Here is a 25,286-nt window from a genome sequence, read left to right on the forward strand (position 1 = left end):
TATTTTCATTAACACCGTGGACAGCAGAATGAAGTACATACTTATTAAATCTGCATTTAACAAAGAGGTGGGAAGGACTGTGAATATATTAGCAAACATAATCAGAACTAAAAATGAGAAACTGAAGAAATGACATTAAAATAGGATGCAATTCAGTAAAGACAAGTATAGGACAAAGCACAAAAGCAGGAATAATCAATTTGCAAATACAGTATAAGGAGCAAGTCATTTGGCAGTAAGTCTTCAGGGGTTACAGCAGCTCAGAAACATAACCTGAATAAAAAGTACCCTGTTATGGAAAGACAATCAAACTGGAAGATATGCACATAGTTACAGGTAGAAAAATGTGGGAAAACACAAGAAATAATTCCTCCTCTCCACCGAGCATTGGGAAAGGCCCTTCTAAAATACTAAGCCCATTTTTAGACACATATTTAAGAAAGACATGGACCCATTGGGAAAATTATGAAAAGGGCTGGAGGTGTATGAATATGGCCTGTGACTGAACTAGTGTTAGTTTAAAGAATAGCAGGTATTCCTGAAGTATACAATAAGCCATTGAAAAAATTAATTAAATAACCTGTTCTTTATATAGAAGCACCTATTGAAATAAGTTATTTAAGTATAGTAACAAGGGTTCACATTTGAATTTGAAAAATTCTTCTACTTGCAAGGCTAATGGAGTGCTTGAGTACAATCTAAGAGCTCTTTCCTTGGAAATAAATAATGTTAGACAAACATCTGGGAATAAATACATCTGGAATAAGGAAGTAGTGCTGACCTATTAGGACCAATTTCAGCCCTATTTATCTACGATGTGTTACCTGCATATATGGGTGTTCGTATACATATACACACATTGTTAGTCAGCAACACATTTAAGAGGTCCAGATACATGTCTGCATTTCAGACAGAAGTGAGGCAAAGCTGGATTTTTCAAAAATATGCTATAGGTAAAGATGTTTACAAAGGCAAGATCCAAAATTCATAATGTATATTCTGCTTGCATATCCGTGTTAATTAAACTGATGTTCACAATCTATCAAATGAAAGAAAGTCCATGAATTTATTGTTCTTTTTTAAATCATTTTAGTCAGTGAAATGAACTGCCCAAAACAGCAATAAGAAGCAAAAGTGTTCTAAATTTGTCAGAACCCAATTCAAATACATAGTACTGTTTGTTCTTTTTTCTACTAATAATCCCAACTATTAATTGGATGATCATTATTTAAACCACAAATCATGTCTATCCTTTAGTTTTCTTTGATAAAAAGAATTATTTCAAAAACACTTTCTTTCTACAGATTAGATGAGCTTTTCCAAAATAGTGCACTTGTTGCAGAACTTGTTGCTGACTTGCCAGCACACTTATAAAAGGCAGCATTCATAAATGTTTCACAGGGTCTGAGAAACAAGCAAGCAGAAAACAGGAGCGGTAGGCTTGAAAATAAAAAGACTAATCGACCAACTGTGAATAGATCTATCTGGTTCATTTCCTGAAACGTAAATGAGAGGAAGAGATTTATCAACTGGCAAATAGTTTCATAAAGAAGATAATTGTCTCTGCTTAAGCAAGTTGGCTTTTTAATAATGGCATTGCCCTGTAGGGGAATACTGACTCCCATGACAGATAAATAAGGGTCTCAATCCTGAAGTGTTTAAACTTTCTCTCTTGAATGAAGTCACAGAGAAGTGGATGTAAGCAGTCATGTTATTACAGCGACATGTATTAAGCATTTCTTGGGATACAAAATAACTAACAACTGCAGAAATTCTCATCTTTCAAGTAGCAGACTTCAACTGTAACTCAATGTGCAAGGAATTGGAAAAAAATTCACATGTCATTTTTGGACCACTTTATTTTTTTTTTCCTTCTTTCTCAGGAAGGATGGGAAGGCATTGTTTGTTCTGCTATACTGTAACAATGGTATGCTACAAGATTTACATGAAGCCAATTAAAGTGGAAAAAAATTTAAAATTTCCAGCAGAATTTTAGGTTTGTATGATGCATTGTTCTTTAAAAATTCCAGCTAAAAAACCCAAATGTCTAAAGAATGAATCCACTTTCAAATTTCTATAAGATGCAGAAAGTGATCAGTTAATTTTCAGCTGCTGCTTTTCTTAATTTATCTTCTTGCCTACAACATAAAGCCATACTTTCCTCATAGCTCCAAATTCTAGCTTCTTTTCAATATACCTTGTCCATAAATCACAATGGGGCATATGTCTTGATTTTCTGCCATATTTCTTCAACAGATCCATCTACCAGAGAGTAACTGCTATTTTGCTAGGGTGACTAGTGACAGAAATTCTAAAATATATTTAAAAAATTAAGCAAAATATGAAAAAGAAAGGATAATTGTTAGCAAACTACAAGATAATCCAACTACAATTAAATCTAGTCAGGATATTTGCTATAGCTTTATGATTTTCTCATAGTCTCTGCTAGAAGTCAAAAGGTTCAGAAATCAGCCAAACCTCCAGAGCAGCATTTTCCTCGAAACTAGTCTTAGGGTCTAAAAGACACTGCTAATCTATAATATTTGCTTATATTTTGCAAGTTGATGTATCACTTTTCCTTCTGAAAGTCCTATGACATTTCCCCTTTACAACTTCTTTAGACTTATTACAGATTCACTTTCATGAATATGATCTTATGCAAGTGCTAGCTGGCGTTACATGATACTCCTAAAGAGAGTTAGTATTTCATTTTTGGCAGACAGTTATACTCAGCCACTCATGTGCTTTATGAGAACAAGTCCTGAGGATTTATGATGTCAAATCAAATGCATCTAACAGAATTGGAAAGTTCCTGTTTAAAACTCTGCCCAATGGCAGTATATGAATGCAACTGATTGTTGCTATTCACATGCCATTTTTAAAAAATGGATCATTATTGTGGGATTTTTAGTGTGTGCACTATATAATTTATGTAAGTGAATGAAAAAAATTGCAAGATGTACTGTTCAAATAGGAAACACCATGTGATAAAAAGCAGCACTTTAACTGACATTTTAAAGAGTAATAGGTATCTCTCTATAATATACCACCTGTGCCTGTTATCTGCAAAGCTGCATCAGTTCAAAAGAAAATATTAATTTCTTGCATAAAATAACATTTATGCATGATTTCCTAATTTGTTTGCCCAAATGGTTTGTATACAAAGTTAAACAAGCAGATGCACACGTATTTTTGCAGATACTTTCTTCATGTTACTACATGATATTTATGCTACTTATGCAAAATTCTTTCAAAATGTTTGTTGTATATTCTGTGCATAAAACTTAGAGAAGACATAATTAACATTCTAGAAGAAATGTTTATATTCCAGCTTTAGTATATCTAAGAGTCTAAATGAAACATCTTGTTAATCAAGAGAGTCAAAATTAGAGCACACCAAAGGTACTTAAATTAGTAATTTTAATGCAACTAATGACACTCTAAAGCATTTCATATGTGACAAACTATAACATCTACACCATCCCTCTGCCTTTTCATCATATGACATTGTATCTATTCTTAATATTGGCACTCTTAAAAAACCAGGTAGAATTAGCTAGTTCCATGAAGCTGGTGAGTGTAAACAAGTGAATCACTGTCCTTTTGATTGTGAATTAGATGTTCTACTTATGAATAATGGTAGTTTTGGATATTTACCTAACGCACATTCTGCAGTTTCACGTTTAGACAGAAGTTTATCAGAACTGCTAGCTTCCAATGGATTTATTGCTTTATTTTTCTTTCTAGTTCAGTATTAATGCTTACTTTATCATTACACACATGTTTACAAATGTGATTTGTAAATCATTATGCAATGTTCAAAATATAATCATACTGGGAAAAATAAAAAATGGACTGAAGAATGTGGTTACCCTTTTATACTTAAATACTTTGATACCTGCTGCTATTCAGAATTCAAAACTTACTCAAAAGTGAAAGCCAATATGTTTAATTACTATTTATGCTTGAAGGCCATAGTCCTCAAAAGCTACTGAGCTGTGCTTTTAAACTTACAAATAGCTATGCATACATCTCAGTCTTACCACAGTACTGATGATAATACTTTATTGTCTGTTAGGAGAGATACTTTTAAAAAAACCTGACAGTGTGATATTGATTTAAAAAAAAATGTTAATCGCACTATGCTTTCCTTTTAGAGCGTCTTTTCAATGACAGATTACTAAATCGTATTGTCAAATACATAATATGAAAAGGATAGCAAGATTTGTGGTACAGTTACCATTTCTGTGGGATATGAAAGCCAAGAATTTTTAGAATGTCATTTTATTGTGGTTATCATACAAGAAATATATAAATCCTGTTATGCAGCCACACTTACCTGTGGTCCTAATCATGATTATTTTTTTTCATTATTTAGTTTTGAAATATGGGTGTTCTTTAACTTATAAAACACAGAAAACAGGGATTGGAAGAACTTCGAAAAGATATTTAGTCCATTACCCCAGCTCAAGATGAGACTACTAGATTACATGTATTTAAACTCTCCTGGATATATGTATATCTCACATGATGTTGAAAACTTCTACTCACAAACCAAAATATTTTTTACTTCAGAAAGTTTTGCTAACCATAAACCTCCCTTTGCACAATTGTAGCCCATTGTATTTTATGTTTTCTTTCACTGAATTCTTCATTCTCTAGATCAAAGCAGCCCAGTTCTTTCCCACTTGTTCATATTTAGTTATATTTCAGAGAATTTTAATAGGTTTTAGTATTTTCTTCTGCCCTATTTTCACTGATCCACACCTTTCTTGAAACTTAATTTCCACAGCAGAGAAAATCAGTGGTACGCACATTGCAAAGCTTTAGACATCTAAGATGGGGGATGGGATCCTTGATTTAATCAGCCATGTCTGACAACCTCCTCCAGCAAGGGATCCACAGAAAAGACTAAAAGATCCTGTCACACTGTTTAACAGTTGGTATTAATACCCTTATACAACACCCCATTGGTTACATTGGAAGATTAGGAGACTACTATCCTAAAATAGGTATCTAATTTAGGGTATGTGAATATGCTGAAAAGCTCTAGTAGATAAAGCCTTGCTGTTTTACTGTGAATAAAGGTTTCATTTATGTGCATTACATTATTAATTCTGCTATGCATGCATGTTTGTGTGTTTCTCTTTAGCAATTATACAAACATATAGTAGACAGTAGCAGGATATAAAACATTAATATTATGTATATTTATACACATACAACTACACTTCTTACTTGCTTATGTGATATTCTATTATTGAAGCATATACTGTAATGATCCATTTTAAACCTATTTCTGCAGCTGTAACACCTATTATGTTTTTCTTCATCTCAGATTTAGATAGGTGATTATTCCAACTTAATCCAGCACTTCATTTTTATCCATAGTGAGTCCCATTTAGACTGTCCTGGTATTTTATTAGCCAAAAAAAAAAGCCACCCACGTAATTTTCCAGCTTTTTGTGGATTACTACTATACACAATCTGGATACCACCCTCAGATATTTTTGCCCTCTTCCACTGTTCAGAAATATCTCACAGTTCTCTCTGGATATTAGTATAAGTATCCATAGCCTTGAATTACAAGATAAATGTTCCTCCGGTTTCCTACACCCAAACATTCTTTGTGAACAAACTGTACTCTTCAGTATTAGGCTCTGCTGTTATGCAAATTTACATGTATATGTACACATTAATATTTTAATTATATATACTAATATATGTATATATATATATATCTCCAGTAACTTTCACTTTTAGTAGCAAAAGGCTGCAAGCTATGTACTAGCCTTTATATATATATAAAAGTATATATACACTAATGATTTCATTCCTTGATTCAGGTATTTACCATTCTACTCGCCATAGTATTTAGACACCAAATATATTCAGTAGAACAACTTTCTACTTTTCTTCTCTTACATTTTTCTGTATTTTTTGCCCTTCATCCACTTGATCGGGGTCAAAACCAAGTATAGACTTACTTCTCCAGTTCTTACCAATACTAAATTCAAGTCCTTCTCATCTGCTTGTGAGATGCTTCATGAACTGATTGCATATAGAATCACTACAATTTTGAAATCCATCTTGGTGAGTCTTAATATTGAGCATGTGATAGATTTTCATTAGTTCATTATCACGTGAACTTCATAATGTAAGCTCCCAAGTAAAATAAGCATACTGAAATACAAAGTTCTTATCAAACAAAACAGTATCGGTAGGACCTTTTTCACTGAGAAAGTGGGGACACTAGGATTAAAACTTCAAGTGCTCATAAAATAGTAATTTAATAAGATTGGCTATCAAATGATAGCTAGATGTGAAATTAACAAATCACTATAAGAGTAAGAATTCCTCTTTACCTTTACACACAGGTCTATGATCACTCCATGCAGCAAAAACTTCAGCTATCCTCTGACAGGTGATACTTTTTGAACCTTGTAGCACATAATCTTCATCACAAGAGAACTGTACTGTTGCTCCCAAGCTAAAATCAACGACATAAAAAAAAGAAGCCATTTTTTACAAATAGATTTCAGTCAATTTTTCCATTCTTTTAGGTATGATGGTCCTGACAAAAAATTCAAATATGTAATCCAGTAACTTTCACTTTTAGTAGCAAAAGGCTGCAAGCTATGTACTAGCCTGACAGTGCACAGCATTCAGACCTCTCTGGGCTCACTTTGTCCAGAGCTGGTTTACCTCTTATCTGGAGGTCAACTGACTATTTTCTGACCTAATTTCTGACTTCCATATAGTAAAGGTTTGACAAATCTGAGCACTGTGTAACAAACAGTAGCTATTTATGTTAATCGAAGCTAGGAAACAATGAGAAAGAGATATGAGGAAATCATGTAAAAGAGCCAAAAGATCAGCCACCAGACTGAGGAGGAAATCCCCACTATAAACACTATGTTCCTGCCAGTGAAGAACTCACAATATAGAAGGCTTGCTGTAAATGTCCCCTGCTCCTGATTCTTTTTCAGGAAGTCTGGTGCTTTTGACTGCACAACCAGAGTGGCTTTGGAAAGGAAAGCACACCATGCCAAAGAAAAGGGTTAAATATTAGTAAAGTTTCTTGTATAAAAAAAAGAAAAAAGTTGTTGTATTAATAAGACTTCCTTGTATTAATTTGGACTAGGAATGCATTTTTGTAAATAGACCAGTAATAGGTGGTTTTTATGTTTTGATTAGTAGGTTAAGATTTTAATCAGGCTAGCAGTGAAGTCTTGACTCTGTGTAAGTGGTGTTTTAGATCTTGCCAGTAACAAGATTTTGAGTGTAACAACTACCAAACAATGAAAGTTACTAGGTGAATATGAACACGTGCTCCTTTAACTGGCATATATTTTCAAATTAACAGAAGAAAATGAAAGAATTCTAAACACATCTTTCTAGGTATACAGCTGTGATTATTTATGAAGTGATAATGCTTGCTTCAAAAGATTTTGAACTTTTCCATATGGAACTGACATTTGATGTTACTAACTTGGTATAGAACAAAACAGTAAACAAGTTTTTATGGGCTTATTTCATGTTGTGTCTTTGAGGGAAGAACTTTGGGGGTATTTTCAGTTTGGGAAAGTTCAAAAACTCAATACATAAGTATGTATTATTGAGATAATTCTTATCTTCCTTTAATATCATTATTGTTTCAAGTCATGACTACAATTGAAAACAGTCAATATATCAGGCCTTTCTCTGACATCAGTATCTTATACTCCATAATTTGTATCCTCGACTCTAAAATCCTAGGGGTCAGCCTCAGATCTCCTCCAGTGCTTTGTGCCACAAACTCCAGGCAGGACCATTATCCCCAGCTTCAGTATAAAGTATATTTTTAATGTCCTGGCTTGTTTGAACTGGACCAAGGGATACTGCATGTGCAATCTCTTGTCCAATTTGTTTAAAGGCCTGTTGTTGTCAGAGTCCAAATCAAAACTGCTTCTCTTTCAGGTCACTTCATAGAGATATTTCACAATCTGACTGTAACCAGGAATATGCATTCACCAGAAACCCACAATGCCTAAGAAAATTTGTGCCTCCTTGTTCTTTGGTAAAGACGTGCCTGTTATTTTGTTAATCACATTCATTGGGACCTGGTGATGCCCATCCTGCCACTTGATTCCCAGAAACTGGATTTGCCTTACTGGTCCCTTGACCTTGCCTCTTTTGATGGCACAACTGGCTTCCAGAGGAATATGAATTATTTTCATCCCGCCCATACAATGTCATCATCAATACATTGCAAGTATTTAGGAGCTCCACTGTTTTCCAGTGCAGACTGTATTAGTTCATGGAAAATCATGGGACTGTGTTTCCACCCCTGGGGTAACTGATTCCAGGCGTACTGGACACCCCTCCAGGTGAAAGCAAACTGCAGCCTGCACTCCACCGCCAAAGGAATACAGAAAAACACATTAGCAACGGCAATAGTGTCGTACCACTTTGCTGTCTTCAACTCCAGTTCATACCGAAGTTCTAACATGTCTGTCAGGGCAGCACTCAGTGGTTGTGTTATTTCATTCAGGCCACAGTAGTCCACTGTCAGTCTCCACTCACCATTGGACTTCTGCACTGGCTATATGTGACTGTTAAAGGGTGAGCATGCCTTGCTGATCACCCCTTGGTTCTCCAGTTGACAGATCAGCTGGTGAACAGGGATCAGGGAGTCTCTATTCAAATTATACTGTTGTTAGTGCACTGTTGTAGTAGTGGTATACAACATCATCTCTAAAGGGACACTTGTTCCTTACACTTAACAGGAGTTGCCTCCAGATAGAGTGAGGATGTACCTTCCGTCCAAGACCTCTGTCAATGCCAGTTTCTCTTGCCAATGGTCCCAGCTGTTTGGCTTCTCTGATGCTAAATCCACACTATTGGCTTCATTTTCCCAGCATTGGAGTAGCCAGGTAACAAGTGGCTCTCCTTCATGCCAGCCATAATCCTTACTGGTATCTCGCCATTCGCCCAGGGTTACAGATCACGTTGTCACCTCTTCGCCTGCCTGAGATCTTCCTGCAGGACCTGCTGTTTTCTTGTATTTTGTCTTCTCTACCAGGGCAACTGGCACTGATTGAATCCCTAGGTCCACTACATCACCTGTCACTGGGGTCTGAGTAGTTGCAACACTTTCCGCAGGGCCTAACCTCAGTGTTTCCCACTGGGGCTGAGGTAGCTGCACAACACTCTCCTTTATAGTGTTACTTTTCTCTAAGCAGAAAGATACTCAAAAGGACTGATAACATAAGCATGGTGGCAGAAATATTCCATGGGTATTTCTGCTTGTCTTTACCCATTACCTTTCCATAGAAATCAGAAATTGTTGTAACTACAGAAGAATTTATACTATAACCAACAGCCAGAGTACCCAGCAAAGCAGCACCTCTACCCCTACACCCAAAAGTGATCAGCCTCAGAAAACCAATGACAAACAGCGGTAAAGCTGCTCATAGGTGAAAAGCAACTCTAAGATCCAATAGCCAAAAATTTCACCAAGTGCGAACATCATCATAGTGAACAACTCCATCCTAACCTGTTGAAACTTCAGCCCCTGGAGACTGTTAAATTAAAGGTCTACAACTCTCTCAGGTGAGCTATTCAAGTTGGGTCCCAAACAAGCACTAGCACCAAATAGACTGTCTACATTTAGACTGCACCCAGGGCTAAATTAGAACAGTTACTCTATCACCCAACAATCCCTCAGCAGCCAGGGAGGAGAATCAGGAAAAAGGAGAGGAGACTCATGGATAGAAGTGAGAACAGATTTTAATGAGACAACACCAACAGAGATAAACAGAGTTATACTCAGCCAAATGAACATCTAGTTCTCAGGAAGAGAAAGGAGTCAAAGAAGGAGCAGGAGAACCTCAGCAGGAATCCCACCAGAGCTCCCCTTCCTCAGTAAATCTTCCCCCTTTATAATGACCATGACATTATGGTGTGGGCTACCCCTGTAGCTAACTCAGGCCAGCTGCCCTGGCCGACTTGAAACTGCTAATGGCCTGCCTAGCATGGCTGGACTGTGATTCTGTCCTAGCCAAACCAGCACAGCAGTCCTTATTCATGGCGAAATAAGGGAAGTGCTGCCATAAAAGCAAACCGTATGGTGAAGTAAATTATTTTTAAATGACATTTGGCATTGTACTTTTGTTGTTATTTCCCAATGATTTTGTGTACATATATATCTGTATATGAGGCTTCTAAAAATCAATTTATAAATCCGAATAACTCAAAACTATGTAAGGTTTGATTTTCTCTACTAATTCTTCTATAACTGAACAGAAGAAAATACCGTCTTTAATTAATTACCTGTGCAGAAAAGGAATTAACTGAGGTTGTTTTTTATTTTGGTACAATTCCTTGAAATATCTTCCCTCTTAATTTGGTCATTGTGAAATTAGTATACCATCAATACTGAATAATAGCAGGGCATTTTATTGTAATTCAAATATATCACAGAATAGTTTGGGTTGGAAGTGACCTTAAAGACCATCTAGTTCCACCCCCCCTGCCATGGGTAGGGACACCTTCCACTAGACCAGGTTGCTTAAGGCCCCATCCAACCTGGTCTTGAACACTGTCAGGGAGAAGGCAGCCACAGCTTCTCTGGGAAACCTCTTCCAGTGTCTCAGCACCCTCACAAGAACATCTTCCTTACATCTAATCTAAATCTCCCCTCTTTCAGCTTGAAACCATTACCCCTTGTCCTATCGCTATCCTCCCTGATAAAGAGTCCCTCCCCATCTTTCCTGTAGGCCCCCTTTAAGTACTAGAAGGCTGCTATAAGGTCTACCCAGAGCCTTCACTCCTCCAGGCTGAACAACCCCTCTTTCAGCAAAATATCAGATCACAGACTTATTGATTTCTGCCTAATTTACACTTCCATTTAATCAGGACCTGAATTAACTCTTTTTCTGGTATAATGCTCAGTAAGTGCTTTTCAGTTCTATTCTAGTCAAAATACAAGGTGACTTTTGTTTCAAAACACACCTTTAGTATAGAGTATTACCTATTAGATCTTAGTATCAGGTCTTTACTTAAACTTTTTCTTAATGTATGACCCCTCAAAGGGGTTCCTAACTGCATTTACCTTCAAAAGCTTACAAGACTGGTCATACTGTGCATGCAGTTCTCTGGGTATTTTAAGACCAAACATGAAGTAACTCCCCAAAAGTCTATGTTATAGCAGCTTTTCTGTGTGACCATGTAAGTCATGGAACTATCTGACTCTCCTCAGATAGACGCCATAGATCTCTATCCCATTTTCCAGCCTTTTTTATGTTACCTGTTTTTTAAAAGTTTGGTTTGTAAACCTCTGTAAGCAAAGCCTCTGTGCTGGCATAGCTCTTCAATCATCTAAATAAATGATTTAATGCACCTTTATAACTCTAAAACTGGTACTTTTGCAAAGAGGTTGGAAGACGTCTGAGGAGATCACTATTGATTTGGCTATTGATCTGCCTTTGATCCCACAAAGTATACATTCCTTTTTGCTGGAACACATATTAAAACTCATTTTTCTCTGCAGGGTCTGGCTTGTACAGAATCAACCCTGTTTTTCTTTCCTTATAGATGGGGAATTTAGTGCTGTAATAATAATTTTGGCTTCAGTTCAATTTACAAAGGTAGACAAAAAATATTAGAAAGACTGAGCACTCATTCCAGAGACTAAATTTTGTTACATAGTCAATTCAAATACACATATGATGAAAATAGCTACTGAAGAAGATTGATACTAAACAGAACAAGAATAAATTTAAGAGAGTTAGAAATGTCAGGTATTTGAAAAGGAATGGATATCACAATGTAGCTGATGATTTGGGGAGTACATGGACTTTACAGAAAGGTAGGTAGTAAGTAATGAGGACATGAAAGATGATACAGTCACCTGAACCGACATCTCAGAAAAGGAGGATTTGATAGTGGATAACAGCTCTACAAACTATTCCAAAACCCGTTCCTGTTTGTATGAGAAATAAGACTGTTTGTGAAAGAAGGGAATAAAGAACAGCTGCAGAGTCCATTAAAAAGAAAAAAAAAAAAAAAAAAAAAAAAGGAAGCTATAAAACTGAAAAACTGAGAAAAATTAAAAAAATAAACATAACGTAAAGGCCCTTGCAAAGTATGGATGAATGTCTTCTATACAAGACTAAGAAAAAACGAGCCACAAGGCAAATCCCAGAGTTGGAAAAAATTTCAAAATTATTAAATAGAAAGATGATCTATCATCAATGTCAAAAAGTATACTCTGCTACTCCAGGGATTATATGGTTAGGAAGATTCAAAAGGTAGCAATAGGGAAGACAAGAACTACTTTCTCAAGATTAGATTTTCACAAGAATCTATCTGCTTTAATAAGTCATGTTGAGAAAATCTGAACCTTTTTGATTATTCAAGAAAAAAAAAAGGAGCACCTGAAAAAAAAAAAACTAACATGGAAGTATATTTTCTTTAACTAACCATGGAATAATTTAAAGAGGAAACATTCAGCAGGAAGTGCAACATTTACTAAAATAATTGAACTGATGATATCAAAACTGTAACTGGCAAAAATTCCAGAGGGTTGAGATTATTATGAAGACTTTACAACTCTGATAATTATTTTTATCATGTCCAAAATAATAAACAACACTCATATTACCTAGTCCACTTTACACGTCCAAATCACTTTTGTTATTAAAGTGGTATTTGATAGTATGTGATTGTAGGCATACTGGACTCATAAACACAGTGACATTGGAAAATTTACTGCCCTGGTTTGGCTGGGACAGAATCTAGGCATGAGTTTTAGCACAGCATTCAATCTGCCTGCTAGGCAGGCCATTAGCGGTTTTGAGACAGCCAGGGCAGGTGACCTGAGTTAGCTACAGGTGTAGCCCATACCATAATGTCATGGTCCTTATAAAGGGGGAAGGTTTACTAAGGATGTGGAATTTTTACTAGAGTTCTTGTGGATTCCCTGCTGGAGTTGTGGCTGAAGTTCCTCCTGCTCTTGGGGACTGTAAGGGCCAGACCATCTAGGCTGAGCATAACTTTGTATACTTTATTTGTTTTGCTATTTCATTAAATTTGTCCTTGCTTCAACCTTTAGATCTCCTCTCCTTTTCCTGATTTTTACTCTCAACTGGGAAGGCATTATTGGATGATAGAATCACTGATATAGTTTACCTCCAGGTATAGGCTAAATGTAGACACTTACAAAATCTGTAATGTGTGTAATGTGAATGAGACCTAATAAGGGCAGTTAGATAAGCAGATGATAAAACAACAGTCTAAGAAAGAAAATGGAAGAAACAAAGATCAATTCTGATAGCAGATCAACTCAAAAAGATAATACCAAAAATCAAACAAGCACTTAAAAAAAAAAAATTCCTGCAGGAAATCTGTATAATCCTTCTAGATTTGCAGTGTAAGAATGGCACTCATAAAGGGCACTATATTGACTCTCATGAATGTGTTAAGAAAATAGGTCTCTCAGGAACATAAGAGCCTAATGAAGATTAACATTTTTTAATGTTTTCCTGACATCATCCACCTATATACTCTTTCAAAAATAGAAAAGCATTAATTCTTTATAATTGTCCAATAGGAGAGGTCCTTCTTGTTATTTCTGATGATGATATCTTTTCTCCAATGCCTTTTATCTATGACATAAAAGAATTCCATTCAAAATCCATCTTTCTCTAAGAAAAGTTTGGTAACTGAGTACAGGAGGGTAAAGTGTCACTTCCCAAGTATAGTACATGAGATGAATAGGATGAAGAGTGAAAACAGCATTCCGATTACCAGGAAATAATCAGCTCCAAGCCAAAATGAAAAAAGATAGGCTTACGTCTGCACTCCTTAGCTTTCTCTAGAGCACTTGGCCATGGGTTTGTGGATGTGGGGTGCTGACATAGCAGGAATTTCAGTAGAGCCTTTTCTTTTTATTTTTTTAGTTGATAGAATCACAAATTATTTGTGAATAAAGGCCAAAGAGGGATTCCTAATAGGATGAAACTGATATCTATGATGGATGATGTCCAGAGGTACTGCATGAGGTCATGTGGGAGATCTGATCAAAGCCTATTGGCATGTTAGAACACTACAAATTGTGGAAAGAGAAAAATCAGATCATGGCAGCTGGTTTTGGGGGAACTCTTCCCTGGAGTAGTCTAACTCTGAAATGGGGCAGGTATTTTAGAGAAAGCTGGCAGAGTAGTCCAAAACAGAGTGTGCGAAAAAATAGCTAAAAATTGTGTGGACAATTAAGGCAGTTTGATTCCCTGACTTATATTTGATTGAAACTGCTTAACAGATGAAACCCCTTAGAAGTGTCTGTAGACTATACCAGTTTTGTAAATCTCAAGAGAACTGAAACATAATCACAGAATCTTGAAATTGTTCATTGTTGTATACAACATAGATGTGCATCATCACAAAAGGAAAATCTAAAGGACAGCTGGAAAATCTCCAACAAGTTCCAAAAGCAGAATATTTAGCAAAAAAAGTTCTGTCTGTGGATGTAGCCAAGGGCCAGGCTGTGTTCATTTAACCCAGCCTCAGCTAACACTGAGAGCGATAAAAAGCGAATGCTTAGAGAATAACTTTAGAACAAGGCTAACATCTATAGTTCATCTTTTTGATCGTTACCATATTTCAATCATTTATGGTTAAGGAACATTCTGAACTGGAGCTACTAATTTAGTAGCCCCTGGGTGACTAAATTAGACTCCCTGGGCCAGGCCCCAGCTAGAGCTAAGACTGGTAAAGCACCCTAGTAAGAAAAAGCTTCTGTGCGTTTATTAATCACAAAAGGAAGTTCACATACAATGTGAGTCCATTAATGGGTGATGCAACTTTGTGGTGCTGGAATACAACATGGAAAAGGCAGAAGTACTCAATGCCTTTTCTGCATCAATTTCTACAGCATGTCTGCTCCTAGATCTCTGCATGTACCAACATGATGTGGGAGGAAGAGGGACAGCCAATACTGGAGAGCAGTAGGTAAAAGAAGATGGCAGTATTCAAAGGCAGGGGGGCAGCTAGCTTTCACCAAAGGGGCTGAAAAATCTGGCTGATTCTTATGCACGGCTAGTATCATCTATGAAAAATTCTGGTAATAAGAAGTTCCTACTGACTTTAGAAAGGCTAACATTACATGAATTTTCAAGAAAGGCAGGAAGAAGCTAGGAACCTCACATGAATCCCTGAAAAGAATATGTCATCTAGGAAAGCACAAACAGAAAATCAGGATCACTTACACAGATTTACCAAAGGTGAATCATACATGATTAACAGTGTCTGGCTACACAGACCCGTGGTAGATGTAATTGTGCAATGTAACAGTGCTCAACATCAGCAAGATTTTTGACACTGTCTTCTGCAGCAATGTCCTTTGGGAGCTGACGAAAATATGCACTGATAGATTCAAAATTGGCCTGACAACTGTGCTCAAAGGGTAGGAATTAATGGCTTCATATTTAGCTGGTGGCCAGTAACAAGCTGAGCACTAGGAAGTCAATATTGAGTCTTATGCTGTTTAATATTTTCATCTTCACCGTTGATGGTGAGACAGAATGAACTGACACACCGAATAGCAGAGCTTCAATCCAGACACTTGACAAAGTTAAGCACTGGGCCAACAGAAACCTCACGAAACTCAACAAGTAGAGGTACAAAGTTCTGCACTGTTGATCAGTAATGTGTTCTCATCCCGAATAAAACAAACTATATACACAACTACTTATTAGAAGTGATGGCAGCAGATCAAGTGAAATTATTACTCAGCTGGTGAGGCTGATATTAAATGCAATATTAAACCCAGTGTTTTGTGTCCCACTTCAAGAAAGACAGTGATAAAAACTAAAGGGTTTGGAGGTTAGTTGTAGGCTTAGCACACATGACCTACAGTAAAAAGTTGAGGCAACTAGCCTTCATTAGTCTGACAAAGAGGAAGCTCAGGTACTATCTAATAGCAGATCATAACTACTTCAGGAACTGTTACAAAGATAATGAAGCCACTTTTTTCTTACTGTGGAAGACAATAAATAAGGGGCAGTTTAGGAAATTTGAGATTTACCTTACAAGAAACTTCTTCCAAGAAAGGCAGGGCAGAACTGGAACAGCATACCCAGACTGTTGTGAAATATCCATTCCTGGGAGTTTTCAGGATTGGCTAAACAAAGCCACAGCTGATCTGATTTAGTGTTAGCATTAGTCCTGGTTTGGTAGGAGGTTGGAGTAGATGCCTTCTCAAGGATATTCCAAATCAATATTTCTATGATTCACTCAAGCTCTTCAATTTACTTTGAACTTATATAAAGCTTTTGCATCTAAAACTCACTGTGCTAAAGCAGTTCATATCTTCAAAAATGCATGCGTGACCTGGGTCTCTCAGTAACTTTATCTGCCAGTTCTGTTTCTAATAGGACAAAAGATAATTGCCATTAGGTTTGCATTGTAGGAAAAAAATCCCTAAATTTTTTATAGATTTTCATATGGAGTATGAAAATTAATAAATCTTAGTGAGTAAATATTAAATAAGACACTTATACCAATTTGAGAAAATACTTTAATCTCATGTCTATTTTTGAAGTCTCCATCATCTGCTCCAAATTTAGGATCCCTCTTTAAAGAACACAAACTAAAAGCGGAAAGAAGTCATCCAAAATGAAGCTATATTTTGCATATATAAACAATGTGAAAAAGCAGTTTAAAATTTTGAACTTCTTATGTAGTTTATATTGAATAGTATTCTTTTAACAGTTGGCCTGTATAGTAAACTAACTTATTTTAGACTCTTTTCCTCCCTTATTTGATATATTCTTTAAATTACTATTGAACAAGAATTAATTATGCAAGGAATCAAAATCTCAAACTCAGCCGTAACAATAAGTTATATTATTCTGCATTTTGAACTTGCACTACTCTTGTAAATTTTGCGGTGGATAGGTGGGACAGACTAGAAGGAGATAACGTAGTTTGTATTTTTGCACTGATGCGCCAGGAATATATCTGAATATGTACATTGCTAGTACCATTCTCTTTCTGTGGAATCAACTGAAAAGTCATATATAAATTAAAGCATAGACAAAAGCATTCTCTGAGATTCATACCTTTCTGCCATATTAACCTATTCTGTCCACACCTGAGGCTAAACAAGTTTCAGTACACCATTTTTTGCCATAGATAAAAAAAACAAAACAACAACCAAAAATGCCTGAACATCAGCTCTTTGTCCATCCCTATCAAATAATTCACTTAATATTATAATACATTTTAATGATAATGTAAATAAATAAATAATCAGTATTGCAGCACATGTATTTTCTCCATCTGCAGCAAAAGAAGCTAAAGCTATATGTAACCTTTCAAGACTATGCACAGTGAATCAAATTTTCCTAACCTAGCAACTTTTTACATATCACTGATCCATAACTATTTATGTGCAAGCTACAGATAGAATCTACTGTAGTCTCTTTGAGCCATAGTAGGGGAATCGAGCTAAGCCACAGCATCTCTCCCAAGTTAAGAGCATGCACAGGAGTATTTTTGTAGATCAGTTGATACAGTACCCGGAAATATTACTGCAAAATGTTAGGATTCCAAGACACAGTGTTAGAATATCTAAATCTTCGAAGCTTCTGGTCAAGAAAAATCCTTACCATGTGCTGAATAAATTAAAGTGATGACTAAATTTCAGTTGCAGAGGATTTCCCAAAGCTCTGGAGATCACTGGTAATTCTGCTTAAACAGTTCTTATGGTGTCACCTTTTCCCACAAAGCTTATACTGTCAGAGGCTTCTGCTTGACAAAGGAACCAATTAACTGCTGGCAAATGAAACATACACTATTCCCCTTTAAACTAGCCTCACATCTCTTGCTACAAATCACCTGAGTTTTGTTCAGTTTGCAGGCTGTTTGGCTTAAATTTTCAGAGCCTAGAAGCTCACCTGCATATCTGCAGAGAAGGGTATGTGATTCAGAGAAGGCTTAAGGAAAATTAAGTGTGAAACTTGCAGTCAATCAATGTGGTTACACTTCAAAGTCATTCTTCCAAAGAAAATAACTATAAGTTAATTTATAATCTAAAATTAGTTCTACTGTAATTCAACTTATTGATATGATTAATTGAGTTTAATATAAACTTGATATGCGTCTTTCAACAGAATCTGTATTTTTAAGACCATATTAGCATCTTGATGGCTGTCAAATAGCATTTACTGCTTTGTTGTGATCCAAGTTTGAGCTGAATCTCATCTTTAGCTATCTAGTTGGACTACACTTCAGAGAGAGAGAGACAGAGATAGGGTCATTTATTTCATGAAGTCAGAACTTTGGGATGGTGGTGCAGGAACATGTTTGTTTTATAATAAAATACTTGTCCAAGTATAATTCAGTTTAGATATCACAGAATGGTAGGGGTTGGATGGTACCTCTGGAGATCATCTAGTCCAAGCACCCTGGTAGAGCAGATTAACCTAGAGCAGGTCGCACAGGATCGCGTCCAGGGGGGCGTTGAACATCTCCAGAGAAGGAGACTCCACAACTTCCCTGGGCAGCCTGTTCCAGTGCTTGGTCACCCTCAAAGTAAAGAAGTTTTTCCTCATGTTCAGGTGGATATGTTTATTCCACTGTAAAAAAAAGAAAAAAGCCTCCAAACCCCAACAGTTAAAAAAAAAAAGGAAAAAACACAACAAGACCCCAAGAAAATTCTTTCTCTCTTTCTATTACAGATTTCTTATATTTTCCATAGTGGCATTGATTCTAAAATTGGACACGCATGGAAAAGATGTGCATGTTACTGTATGATAGGTAATGTAAAATAAGCTGCTGGAAATTCCAGCAGAACAAACACAAGTACACCTAAAATTTTAAGAAGCTGCGAGAGAAGGGAATTTTTTTTTCTGAAGTAAAATATCTTTTTCAATATACAAAAAGCTGGCAGTTATTTGTAAGTCGTCTTGATTTTATTTCAGCCTGCAAAAGCCTGTTATGATCAAATAGGCATCTAGCATCAGAAACAAAGCCTTTAAAACTTCAAAATATAGCCATGGGGAATTTTCACATTAGAAAAAAATATCCAAAAGGGTGAACAAGCAGTGTCTGGTCCCAAAGAATGTCATTAAATGCTGAAGCTTCTCTTAGAGCTTGCATTACAGATTTTCTAAGCCTGTGTAAGAACATATGAATGTGCTGAGAAAGCAGGTAGCGTGTATAATCAGAACAGGAATAAAATCACAATAAAATGCTTCCAAACCTATACATTCACATTTGAAGAAAGCTAATGAGAAGTGACAAGAGCATGTTTTTCTCTAAAATAGATTAAATTGTACTGAAATTACATTTTGATTGATCTTGACAAAGATAGATCTAAACGCTTCTTCAAAATACTGTATTTTAAAATTAAGGTATTGTAATTGGGATTTTCAATTCCTTATGAGAAGTTTGGGAGGGGGGGGTGGTTGGGGCAGGAAAGGCAAGCTCAAAGTAAAGCTATTTCCTATGTTAGAGAGAGTGACTTCAGGAAGAGAAAAGGAAAAGTGTGTTATTTTTCTCTCTGTCATGTATAAGACAACCTGGAAAAGATTTTTTTAACTAAATGTAAGCATTTTCTTTCAATGGTTTTTTTTTAAAGAATTAGTAACGTTCTTACTTTTGAAGCTTATGAAGCAATTGAGCAACAATTATAATAATGGCAAGAATTGAAACCAGTTTAATTTAAAAAGGAACTTTATTCAGTCTGCTAACTTAGTTTGCTTTTGTTCTTGTAAGACCTCTTTTCAATGTATCAAGTGTTCAACTTGAAATAAAGTACATATGTATTACTAACATTCACCAGTCTTGTTCTTTACAAGTATAAATCTCACCATTCACATTCGTAAGACCTTTAACAAGCCTTAGATAGGAAACCACCTTATTTATTCCTAGTATGTGCAAGATTAATGCAACTAAAAGAGTAATTGTTGCCTTTATCAAGGCCTGTCAATAAATTGGCTAGAAATTGTGCACATGTGTGTGTATATATGTCCACCCACTATTTCCAAATACAATGTCTTTGTATTATAAAGAGAAGCTACCACAAAATAGTGGGAAGTATCTTTTGAAACGAAACTAGTCTTTTCTGGGTTGTTTGAGAGCTATGCTCAGAATAGACCTGCTTATTAAGAAGATGTTGTGCTAGATGGGATTTATTTGGAGAAGATTATCCAGGCCAAATTGTTTTTATCTTGAAAGAAACTGAACCATGAAAATTCAAATATTTAGTTGAAAGGAATTAGTTTGAAGACAGATTTTGAACTTAAATTTGAGGTGGTAGTGAAGCCATTGAGAAGCCTGTGCTTTTAGAAACTTACTGCTCTGCAGTCTAACCTGTTAGAGAAACCAGGAAGCAAGTAGGCTACCCTTAAGATCAGCAGGATTTTAGACTGTTCCTAGCATCTGCCTTCAACAGAAAGAGGATTTGTTAAGTGCTAGTTTGTTGGGATTTTGTGGGGTTTTTAAAAATTTTTCATGATTTGTAAAAAGTTTGGTTCCATACTAATGTCAAGAAGTGATCAAAACAAGGATCAATACAAAAAATTGAGTTCAGTTTGATCTGAAAACACGTTCTTTGGTGGAAGGTGAAAAATATTTCTTCACCAAAATAAACATCCCCGCCCCTAAAATTACGACCCATAAGACCAAAAGCATAATAATGTATCTGTTACATCTTCTGTCTATTTTGCTTTGAATAAAAACTTATTTACCTCTTTTGTTCTCCAAAAATGTCATTAAACTGAACATATCTTTTCACTTTCACTTTTTTTTACTTGCAGTGGGTACTCTATGTACAAGCCATATTCTTTCACATACATACATTTGAAGCGTCCTACTTATTTATTCCACTATGATGGGATTAGATTTGTCATTATGTTATAAGCATTAAATAGCACATTCATGGGAGTTGATAGAAAAGCTGTTCTTCCCTCAGATAATTTGGGCATCTTTTTTTCAGAAAGAAAAAAAAGATATTCACTGAGTTTAGTGAGAAATTGGGGGGGGGGGGAACACTTTAAAAGAAAACATATTACTTTTGATATCTTGTACATGCTGTATTCTGTTCAGTAATTTGAATGACTTATTTCATTTTCTCATAAATTTATTTGAAATAGGAAATCTTGATAGTCACATCATCACAGTGTATAGTAAAAAACAAAGTTAAATTGTATTCTAATAATTTGGCCTAAAAGAAAGATGAGGGCTTCATCATACCTCCTTCAAGGTAATGCCCCTGACATAAGTTTAACTAGAATGATCTTGCAGGTAGATCTTTCATTGGTCACTTGCAGAGACAACATTAGAAAAGGACTTGCAGATTCTGTCAAAGTCTGTTGCTACCAAGCCATATTTCTGAGGTTAAAATACAAAACACTGGCCTAAGCAGTGGTTCTAGAAAGCATGACAGTTAAGAAATAAAATTAATCTATTTTTAGTTCTCTGAAAATATCTAGAAATCATTTCTTTGCCAGGTAATGTCAGAAATGACATTCTATATAAAATTTGTTATAAAGCTTTCTCTGATGCACATTGAACATTTTCCCTCAAAATTAGAGAAACATAGAGACTATAATAGATAACTAACTGCCAGCTAGCACATTTACTTGGGATATCATTGTCAATTCTATGTTCTGCATGATTACAGGGAGAAAAGACAAAACAAAACAACAAAAAGTACAAGAAGTTATGTAAAAGAATGAAGTAACGTAATTTCATAAAATCTTTGCTCATCCCCCAGGTTACTCTAACATTATTTTCAAATGTTAGGAAGTGTGCTGTGTGATATGTAAAATACAAAATATATGAAAAACAAAACAATGTAATAAAACAAATTAATTTTAAAATTATCAATCTCCCTCCTACTTATGTCTTCCTTTTCTGTTTCCTCACTGAGGTGTTTTGAAGGGAGTTGTAAACATGATAATGTGAAATCAGCATATGATGTAAAGCAAAGAACATAGCTTTAGATTTATTAATAGTCTAAAATTTGTCTGTATATTCAAATACATAATAATATATTTGTTTAATCCTTACTAATATGTGATGAAATGAAAGTGGGCTAAAATTTGAGTTCCAGTTAAATAAAAAAAATGGTGGAATAGATCATTGGCACTGTATAATTCTTTGGTGTCTGCCTAGAAACATTCAAAAAAGCCAGCAAGTAATGAAATGTGAGCATAGAAACAAAGTACAGCTTTTTAGTTCTGGTTTTTTTTTTTTTTTTTTTTTTTTAATACAGTAATACTATACAGTATTATTTGGTATGTATCAAAATAAAGAAAAAAATAGTCTGCATTAAGAGTGCTAAACCAGTCTAAGGACTACTAGGGAAGTACATCTGCACATATCAAACTTCTGGATTCCTGAAAAACATACTGTACAAAATGACATATTCTCTATTAGATTCCAATTAATATATGTATAATAATATTTGGGACCTATTCTTTGAGGTTTTATTGTTCTTATTGTTCTTTTCAATTTTACTTTGTCCTTCACAAAAAACTCCAGTGCCACATGTATGCTTAGTATTTGTAAATCCAATACAGTCTTCAAATGAAAATTATTTTAACTTACCTTCAATCCAATTTATCCAATGCCAGATTATCAGAGATACATGCTTTCTTCCAAGTAGGTATTTTACCTTCTTTGCATACTAATTACAGGCTATATTGCACTACATAATTTTATACAGAATTCCATTTTGCTTTTTACTGAGAAGTTCAGTTTTGAAAGAGTAGCTCAATAACAGCAATACATTTTTAACATAGACATTTTTCAAGTTCAGTATTAGAGAAATGATACAATGGTAGGGTTTATATTTTACCTAAAATCTGAGCCTATCCGTTTTCCATTTTCTGGTTCTCCAGGATCTGGACACAAATTGGATGCCTGTTTAATACCTCCCTCATTTACTGCAAAAAAAAAAGAAACAAAAACAAAAATAAAATAAAACAAAATAATAATAAAAAAAAGATAAAATAATACAGTTTTTAGGAAATACAGATTTAAGCAATTAACAAATATGAAAAAGTACATTATCTGCATTTTAGGTCCTTTGAAACAAATTTTCTACAGAGTATGTTCACCCATATAATCTCTAGTTTCGACATGTAAGTTTCTCCTCTCTACAGTAAGCAAAGTATGTATTTTCTGGATTGGTTTTGTTTTGTTTTGAAAAAAAACCCCACAAGTTTTTATAAGTTGTACTAATCAGCTATTTTGTTTGCTTGTAATATTATTGAACCCTTATGGAAATGTTATTACTCTTCCTTTAAAAACATTAACATTTAAATAAGCGTTCATCAAGTTTAGGTTTGTAAGATTTTACTCTGAACATAATCCAATAAATGTCATCTCCACTAAGAGCTGACCTTTTCTCCTTGAATTATAATAAAACCTGAATGCATAGGCTCGTGCCGAGAGAACTGTCCTTAATCACAATTGAAAATGCAGATATCTCCAAAATATGGTGATCTGAAAGTAAACTCAAAATGCCAGTTTGATTTGCATACATTTATCTTGCAATAAACTTAAATGGATCTTCAGAATCTTCAGAGAGAAACTTCCTGTGAGCCTTTTCAGTGTGTTTTCCCAGAAATGTGCATGTAGGCACTTAGCCCTCAGCATATTCAGCTACTTCTTCACCCAGGTTTTTTTTTCAATGCATTATATACTTTATTGTAATTTTACAGCTTGCAAAAGTATATCTTATGAAAATAATTTTAGGCCAAAATAATTCTGTTAAGTTTATGTTTAGATTTTGAAGCTCATTGAACCAGAAGGTAGCAGTTCCCCCAAAAAACATTAGTAAAGAATTTTGGTCTGCTGTTACTTGGTAAACTCACAGCCCAATAGAAGAATATTTTTTTCATCAACAGAAGTTGACATAAAACTAAAACATTTACACTAAGCAGAAGAGATTTTCACATTTATTCATTTTTATTTCTGAGGAACTAGACCAATGGATTTGCAGTATTAGATTTTAACTTTCCTTTAAATAAAGTTTACATATAATTAGGCTAATCACATTGCACTGTAAATTGAATGTGCCCAAATAAAAAAATGTCGTTTCTCACTCTACTTCTAAACAGTGTTTATTAAATTTCAGCTTTTAATGAAGGACAATAACATTCAGAATACTTCAGGGTTTTCCCTTACTCGATATTTGTCTTACACACGAAGAAAGGGAAGAATTGGTTTGGTATCCCTGAGGAAGCCAAATGAAAATCTTGCAGAGTGTTAACAGGAAAGCATCTCAGCTTAGCACACTGCTTAAAAAAAACTATCAAGTGAACCCCGTGTCAACTGGAACCACAGCATTTACCCTCCTCTGCCCCAAAAGCACTGTACCATGTCCAAGGTTGTTCTAACAGTAAACCCAAGGCAATCTCCGTTCATCTGCACCTCTGTGCTTGGGGGAGTTTTAGGCTAGGATGGCTCTTCCTTAGGACTCATCCATATTACTGTGTTGCAGTCTCCTCCTCCCCCGATACTTGTAGGTGTGATGAAAGCATACTAGAAACCCAAGTTCCTGTTAGTGTTGAAATCCATATATCTCTGACAATTACAATTCCATAAACTGCATTACACAAGGCCATGTAGCAGGAACTTGTTGGATAAGCATTTAGAATTAACTCTCTCTTTGAAATATCTGGGTACTTCTCTATAGTTCCAAAGCCTGTATCAAAACAGTAGCCTGTATATACAGAAAAGACCTTAAAACTTTGGGTAGATAGTTAGGATTCACTGACCAGTGCAGGAAGGGAAAGGAAGTATACTTGAGAACAAGCAGGGTAAAAGACACCTCAACTTTGTGACAGTCTGCTAAATTTTCTGACATTAAACATAAGTTAAAATTATAGTTAGGAAATTATTCATGATGCCTGATAACAATATTAAAGAAATAACAATATTATGACTCTATTTTGGGGCTGTATCATATATCTACACACAGAGAATACATTATTTACTATAAAAAATAAAAATAATATTTAAACAGAACTATTTCTATTTATTGTAATTCATGGTTTAATATGTCAAATAATTATTTTATTTGTTATACACTGTATTTCCCCATACGCAGGCAAGAGAATGAATATTCATATTAAAAAAAAATTATTCTACTGGTTTTCAAAGCACAAGAACTACTGTATACATTAATTTTTACCAAAAATAAAAGCTTGAAAATCTTATTGTTGTCTGGCATCTTCTGTATAAAGTTCCATTCTTAAAAATACTCTATGAAATGGATTTTAAAACTA

General features: G+C 35.1%; 1 protein-coding gene across 3 annotated transcripts in view; it reads right to left on the reverse strand.

Annotated features, from left to right (window-relative positions):
• Positions 1 to 25,286, reverse strand: part of CSMD3 (CUB and Sushi multiple domains 3) — a 697,991-nt gene that overhangs the window by 386,115 nt on the left and 286,590 nt on the right. For all 3 annotated transcript variants that reach the window (XM_086465685.1, XM_086465684.1, XM_086465682.1), the window contains 2 exons: positions 22,850 to 22,937; positions 6,366 to 6,490 (listed from right to left, as the gene is read on the reverse strand). In XM_086465685.1, the coding sequence (XP_086321811.1) occupies positions 6,366 to 6,490; positions 22,850 to 22,937 (213 nt within the window). The remainder of the gene's footprint in view (positions 1 to 6,365; positions 6,491 to 22,849; positions 22,938 to 25,286) is intronic.

Source organism: Leptosomus discolor, chromosome 5 (genome assembly GCF_034619465.1).
Source record: "Leptosomus discolor isolate bLepDis1 chromosome 5, bLepDis1.hap2, whole genome shotgun sequence".
Taxonomy (NCBI): Eukaryota; Metazoa; Chordata; class Aves; order Leptosomiformes; family Leptosomidae; genus Leptosomus; species Leptosomus discolor.